Below are 7576 nucleotides of genomic sequence, written 5' to 3' on the forward strand. Positions count from 1 at the left end.
TTGGGCTGTTTCCAGATCTTAGTTATTGTAAATTGTGCTGCTATGAACATAGGGGTGCATACATTCTTTCTGGTTGGTGTTTTGGGTTTTCATGGGATATATTCCTAGATGTGGGATCACTGGGTCAAATGGCAGTTCAGTATTAAATTTTTTGAAGAAACTCCATACTGTTTTCCACAGTGGCTGTACAAGTCTGCATTCCCACCAGCAGTGCAGGAGGGTTCCCTTTCTCCACATCCTCGCCAGCACTTGTCATTTGTTGATTTGTTGATGGTAGCCATTCTGGCAGATTCAAGGTGATACCTCATTGTCATTTTAATTTGCATCTCTCTGATGATTAGTGACTTTGAGCATTTTTTCATATGTCTCTTGGCCATCTGTATGTCCACTTTGGAGAAGTGTCTATTTAGGTCCTTTGCCCATTTTTTAATTGGATTGTTTATTTGTCTTCCTTTTATTAAGTTGTGTGAGTTCCTTATAGATTTTGGATATTAACCCTTTATCAGATGTATCATTGCTAAATATGTTCTCCCATACAGTGGGCTCCCTTTTCATTTTGTTGATGGTTTCTTTTACTGAGCAAGACCTTTTTATTTTGATGTAGTCCCATTTGTTTAATTTCTCCTTAATATCCTTTGCCATAGGAGATGTATCCCAAAACATATTACTAGGAGAGATGTCTGAGATTATGCCGCCTATGGTTTCTTCTAGGATTTCTATGGTTTCATAACTTACATTTCAGTCTTTTATCCATTTTGAGTTTATTCTTGTGTATGCTGTAAATTGGTGGTCTAGTTTTTTTTTGTTTTTGTTTTGTTTTTGCATGTATCTGTCTAATTTTCCCAGCAGCATTTATTGAAGAGACTGTCTTGACTCCATTCTATGCTCTTGCCTCCTTTGTCAAATATTAATTGAGCGTAATGGCTTGGGTCAATTTCTGGGGTCTCTGTTCTGTTCCATTGATCTATATGCCTGTTCTTGTGCCAGTACCAGGCTGTTTTGATTACGGTGGATTTGTAGTATAACTTGAAATCTGGTATTGTGATCCCTGCAACTTTGTTCTTCTTTCTCAAGATTGCTGCAGCTGTTTGGGGTCTTTTTTTATTCCATATACATTTTTGGAGTATTTCTTCTAGACCTGTGAATTATGCTGTTAGTATTTTAATAGGGATTGCATTGAATCTGTTGATTGACTTGAGTAGTATGGACATTTTAATGATGTTGATTCTACCAATCCATGAACATGGTATATTCTTCCACTTGTTTATATCTTTTTCTATCTCTTTTTTTTCAACATCCTGTAGTTTTCTAAGTATAAGTCTTTGGCCACCTTGGTTAAGTGTATTCCTAAGTATATTAATTTTTTTGTTGCAATGAAAAAATGTGCCGGGGTCCAGCCCCAGCAGTCCAGGGGTTCCCAAAGGTGTGGACGGAGTTGGCGAAGAATGAAGGACACGGAGACAGCGTTCAGATGATCAGCATAGCCAGGTTCTCTCTTTATTCTAGGTGGATCTTCCTGCGCCTGGCTAAGGCCACAGAGAGAGATCCAGAGGCAAGCTGAGCCTTTATTTTATAGTCAGAGGTAAACAAGGTAGTGGTTACCATAGTTACACTGTTCTTGTGAGTTTCACTTGTTTTGGCAGCACTTGCTGCACCTCCCTCAGTCCATTAGCTTCCCAGATAAGATCTAGGGAGCTTCATAAGGTCAAGCTTAATTATGCTAAGAGGACTGTGCCCTCTAAGCTGGGACTTGTTTGTGACTTTGCCAACAGGTCAGCCCGAGGCTTAACCCTATAGCCGCGCCCTACAAAAATGGAATTGTTTGTTTAGTTTCTTTTCCTGGGGATTTGTTGGGGTCCAGCCCCAGCAGGTCCAGGGGTTCCCAAAGGTGTGGACAGAGTTGGCGAAGAAGGAAGGACACGGAGACAACATTCAGTTGATCATCATAGCCAAGTTCTCACTTTATTCTCCTGTTAAATCTGTATTTATACCATTTGATCCTATAAGCATGCCTCTGTAGTTACATCATGGTATGTTTTGGGTCCTCCCTTAACCTTCTACAGTTCCTTGTTTCATGTCCATAGTTTATCTGACCCTTGCCAAAAATCCCATCTCCATCTAGTTCCGTTGAGTTTAATCCTATCCATTCTATTCCAAAGGTTAGGGCTAGTTATCTCCATTCCAAGGTCACTACTCTACTGTTCTGTTAAGCTACAAGGAAGTAACTGAAGGAGATTATCCTAAGTAAAGATTATGTAGCTTAAGCGTGATTGTTCGTAGTTAAGGTGATTAACTACCCTCCTGGCACTTAGTTAAGGGGTTTTACTGATTTATTCCCTTCCTTAGTCCCATTAATCCCTAACTCCAGGGAAAAATCCCCACCTGGGGAAACAACCTTTCTCGGAGAGGTGGCCTTGGTTAGAACACATAGCTCTAAGAAGGGGAGCAAACCTATTAAGAACAGTATGCCAGGTCCCTTGAAACATATGCTGTGCAGATGTTTCTTCCTTGTATTGACTGTGTCAAGCAACAAGGATGGACCAGCCTCCGGCAGGAATTCATTATTGGTGTATAAAAAAGCCATTGATTTTTGGGTGTTGATTTTGTATTCTGCTACATTGCCAAATTCATTGATTAAATCTGGTAGTTTTTTTTGATGGAGTCTTTAGGGTTTTCTATGTACAATATCATGTGATCTGTGAATAATGAGAGTTTTACTTCCTCCTTTCCAATTTGGATGCCTTTTATTTCTTCTTCTTGTCTGATTGCTGTGACTAGGACATCCAGTACTATGTTGAATAAAAGTGGTGAAAGTGAACATCCCTGTCTTGTTCCTGTTTCTAGGGGAAATGGTTTTAGTTTTTGCCCATTGAGTATGATGTTCGCTGTAGGTTTGTCATAAATGGCCTTTATCATTTTGAGATATACTCCCTCTATTCCCACTTTGTTGAGAGTTTTTATCAAAAGGGTGTTGGATTTTGTCAAATGCTTTTTCTGCATCTATTAAGTTGATCATGTGATTTTTGTCTTTCAATTTGTTTATGTGATGTATCACGTTTATTGATTTGCAAATATTGTACCAGCCTTGCATCCCTGGAATAAATCCCACTTGATCATGGTGTATGATCTTTTTAATATATTGCTGGATGCGATTTGCTAATATTTTGTTGTGGATTTTAACATCTATGTTCATCAGGGATACTGGCCTGTAATTCTCTGTCTTTGTAGTGTCTTTACCTGGTTTTGGAATTAGGATAATGATGGCCTCATAAAAAGAGCTTTTAAGTGTTCCTTCCTCTTGGATTTTTTTGGAATATTTGAGGAGTATAGGTGTTAGTTCTCCTTTGAATGTTTGGTAAAACTCCCCTATGAAGCTGCCCAGATCCGGGCTTTTGTTTGCTGGAAGTTTTTTGATTACTCCTTCAATTTCATCATTTGTTATTGGCCTATTCAGGTTTTCTGATTCTTCCTGATTCCGTTTTGGGAGATTGTATTTTTCCAGGAATTTGTCCATTTTATCCACATTGTCCAGCTTGTTGGCATATAGTTGTTCATAGAATTTCTTTACAATCCTTTGTATTTCTGTTGTGTCAGTGGTTACTTCTCCACTTTCGTTTCTTATTTATTTGGCTCTTCTGTGTTTGTTTCTTGATGAGTCTGGCTAATGGTTCATCAATGTTGTTCATCCTTTCAAGGAAACCAGCTCTTGGTTTCATTGATTTTATTTATTTATTTAGTTACTATGTCATTTATTTCTGCTCTAATCTTTATTATTTCCTTCCTTCTACTTACTATGTGCTTTTCTTGTTGTTCTCTTTCTAGTTCTTTAAGTTATAGGGTTAAATAGTTTATTGTTGATTTTTCTTGTTTTTTGAGGTAGGCCTGTAGTGCTATGAACTTCCCTCTCAGGAAGGCGTTTGCTGTGTCCCAGAGATTTCTGGTGTTCTGTGTTCATTTTCGTTTGTTTCCCGGAAGTTTTTTTATTTTATTTTTTATTTATTGATCTTATTGGTAACCCATTCATTGTTTAATAACATGCTATTTAGCCTCCATGTGTTTGAGTGTTTTGGGTTGTTTTTACTGTAGTTGATTTCTAATTTTATTCCACTGTGATCTGAGAAGATGCTTGATATGATTTCAATCTTCTTGAACTTGTAGAGACTTGTTTTGTATCATAACATGTGATCTATCTTTGTGAATGACCTATGTGCACTTGAGAAGAATGTATATTCTGCAGCTTTGGAGGTGAATTGTTCTATAAATGTCAATTAAAACCATGTGACCCCTTAAGCTGTTCTCTGATTGAGTGACTTCTTCAACCCTGTCTTCTAATTCACTGATTTGATCCTTAGCTTCCCTTAATCTGCTGTGTATTCCTTCCAATGTTTTCTTTATTTGTGCTATGTCATTATTTGTGTTTCAATAGTTACTATATCTTTTCTCATGCTTTTGAGCATCTTTACCATCATTATTCTGAACTCTATATCAGATAAATTTCTTATCTCCATTCTTTTGTCTCTTCTTTTGGAGAATTCTCTTGTTCTTTCATTTTGGGTTGTTTCCTTGTGTCTCATTTTGGCTGCCTGTTTTGGTGGTTTATTCTGTATTAGGTAGATCTGCTATGCCTTTCAAGCTGTAGTGCAGGACAGTGTCAAACACTGTTTCTGACTAATTAGATCAGGCAAAGACTCAAAGCCTCCAGAAACCGCCTCTGTCTATAGACAGATAGAATTCCATCTTGAATTGCCCTCAGGCAATTGTCCCCAGGTGTGGCAAGAGTTTTTTTCCCAACAGGGTGGGGCAATTGCTTCTGCCTGGAGGCTAATTGTTATTCTCAGTCACTTAATGGCCATCAGAAACTCTGCACAGTGGGGCAAGGTGTTTTCCAATAGGGTGGGTCAACTATCTTCCCCACAGATAAGGCCTCCTGTATAGCAAATGTCTGCATAAGAAAGATGACCTCTGCAGCATGAGGGAATGACTCAGCACAGGAAACCAGGGTGTCTGCCTTCTAAACTCTAACCCCAGAGCCCCCAATCCTGGCTTCTGCTCACACAGCTCCAGCTGGGGCACAATGTGGGTGGCTCCACAGGAAATTTTGTGCATTGGCCCTTTAAGAGCGTGCCTGAATTTCCAGCTGTCTCTCCCTGGCAGACAGCATCCCAGGTGCTTTTCCCAGCCAGATATTATGTGGGTACCCTTCTCAGTTCTGGTGCTTTCTGCTGGGGGGGCGGGGGCCCATCTTGGGGATAGACCCCAGAGTTCTCAGTGGCACCCCTCACAGCTGAGATATCTCTCCGGAACTTCAGTTGCTGTCTGTGGGAGCCCAGCCAGCCCTCTCATGCCTTTGCCCCTCCTCCTAGTTCCTATGCACTCTCCACTTTCCGTCCTCGGTTACCAGGGTTCTCGCCAGCGAGTCTCCCATTGATTATTCAGGAAGTTTTTCTGTATTTTAGTTGTAATTTCAGCTTGGTCCTGAGAGCATGCCCATGCAGCATCCACTTACTCTGCCACCATTTTTAATTCTTCTGATTAAGTTTCATTTCAAATTAACTTTTATATGTGGGCAAAAGGTAGAGCTAGGTGTGTTTTCCATATGGAATTTCAGTTGGCCAAGCACAATTTATCAAAAAGACCATTTGTTCCCTCTTAATTTTAGTAACACCTTTGCCAGTAATCAGCTGACCATAGATGTTGTCTGTCGGTTTCTGGACCCTATTCTGTTCTGTCTATTCTTGCATCTTTGTAAGAGGTTTTGATACTTGGTAATATATAAGTCCTGAGGAAAGGGGCTTTTTAAAAAATGGGATATATTTGAGCTCATGTAAAATCCAATGGAAGGATCTAGTTGAGAGTGAGAAGTTGAATAAAAAAGAGAGAGGACAGTCTACCCCTGAAATTTCCTAAGAAGATAGGAGGAACTGGGATCCAGGTGCTAGTGGGAGGGTTGGTGGTAGATACTCATCTATTAATCCATTCAACATCAATGTTTTGGACAGCTCCTGTGTGCCAGCCTCAGGCATACAGCTGTGCATACAGCCGTGCACTTCTCATGGAGCTCCCACCACTGGAGCTCCAACAGATGGTTCAGGCAGCAGTGAATGCCACGAAGAACACAAGTGGGATATTGTGGTGGACAGTAATGGAAGACTGCTCCAACTGGGCAGCAAGGAAGGCCTCTGGGTGTCAATGACACAGGAGTTATGATCTGAACAAGCAAGAGCCCACCTTTGAGAGCTGAGTGAAGAGCATCCCAGACAGAGGGAACAGACAGTGCAAAGTCCCTTAGGCTAATGCCAGCTTGTGGTGTCGGTGGAACAAAGAACTAGTGTGGGTGCAACAGTGCAAAGAGATGGGGAGTAGGGTAACCAAATGACATCAGAAAGTGAGTTAGAGACCAACAAATCTCCAAGGAGGGCATTCCTTAGGGTTGGTTAACTGTGGGTTTTTAGTACATGTGAGTTGGGTGGGTTAATTGTGGGTGGAAGGACTGTTGTTAATGTATGTGTTGGGGGCATCTTGTCTTTGTGAAACTGCTCTCACACTTGCCCTCTCTCCCTGCAGCCTCCTGAATGATGCCAGCCCAATGTTCCCTAGCCTCCAGCCTGGCCCTCCTGCTGCTGTTGGGCGCAGTCCGAGCAGGCCCTTTCTCTCCACGCTCCAATATGACACTTCCAGCCCCTCGGCCCCCTCCTCAGCCAGGGGGCCGCACAGCGGAGCCAAGAGGGGGGAACCCCTCTTCTCAGCTTTACGAGCACATCGTAGAAGGAGGGGAAAAGCAGGTGGTGTTCACCCACCGCATTAACCTGCCCCCTTCAGCTGGCTGTGGCTGTCCCCCAGGCACTGAGCCCCCGGTCCCTGCTTCAGAGGTGCAGGCCTTGAGGGTCCGGCTAGAGATCCTGGAGGAGTTGGTGAAGGGGCTCAAGGAACAGTGCACTGGGGGATGCTGTCCTGCTGCTGCCCAGGCTGGCACAGGTGAGCAGGTGACCACAGGAGGGGGCACAGGAAAAGGGGCAGGTGGGGAAGTTGGGTGGGCATCGCCAGTATAAAAGACCCGGGTATGAATTAGAAAAAGGCACCTTTTCCTCACCACTTGGGGTGGTGAGTGCAGCCAAGGGCACAGCTTGGGGAGGGGAGCCATCTGGCTAGATGTCAGCTCCCCTCCCCCCACATAGTGATAAGGAGCAGCTGGAAGCTAAGATGGCCGTGCTGGAGGGGAAGCTCAGGGGGCACTGTAGGGACCCAGCCTCTTGCGCAGAGACTGAGGCCCTCCTCTCGCTCTTACTCCAGGCCAGACAGACGTTCGTAGCCTCTGCAGCCTCCACGGTGTGTTTGACTTGAACCGCTGCGCCTGCTCCTGCGAGCCTGGCTGGGGTGGGCCCACTTGCTCCGACCCTATGGACTCCCGAGTGTCCCCTTCCTCCCCACCCTCTGCTTCCGGGTCCTGCCCAGATGACTGCAACGACCAGGGGCGCTGTGTCCGTGGTCGCTGCGTGTGCTTCTCTGGCTACACGGGCCCCAGCTGTGGCTGGCCCTCCTGCCCCGGGGACTGCCACGGCCACGGGCGCTGCGTGCA

The 7576-nt window shown here is 43.6% G+C and overlaps 1 protein-coding gene across 1 annotated transcript in view; it reads left to right on the forward strand.

The window, feature by feature from the left end:
* Positions 1-6564: 6564 nt before the first annotated feature.
* TNXB (tenascin XB) overlaps positions 6565-7576 on the forward strand; it is a gene marked incomplete at its 3' end in the record, with an annotated part of 89518 nt that continues 88506 nt past the window's right edge. The window contains exons 1-2 of the mRNA XM_014534508.1: positions 6565-6975; positions 7291-7571. Coding sequence (XP_014389994.1) covers positions 6573-6975; positions 7291-7571 — 684 coding nt within the window. The remainder of the gene's footprint in view (positions 6976-7290; positions 7572-7576) is intronic.

Source organism: Myotis brandtii, unplaced genomic scaffold (genome assembly GCF_000412655.1).
Source record: "Myotis brandtii unplaced genomic scaffold, ASM41265v1 scaffold130, whole genome shotgun sequence".
NCBI lineage: Eukaryota > Metazoa > Chordata > Mammalia > Chiroptera > Vespertilionidae > Myotis > Myotis brandtii.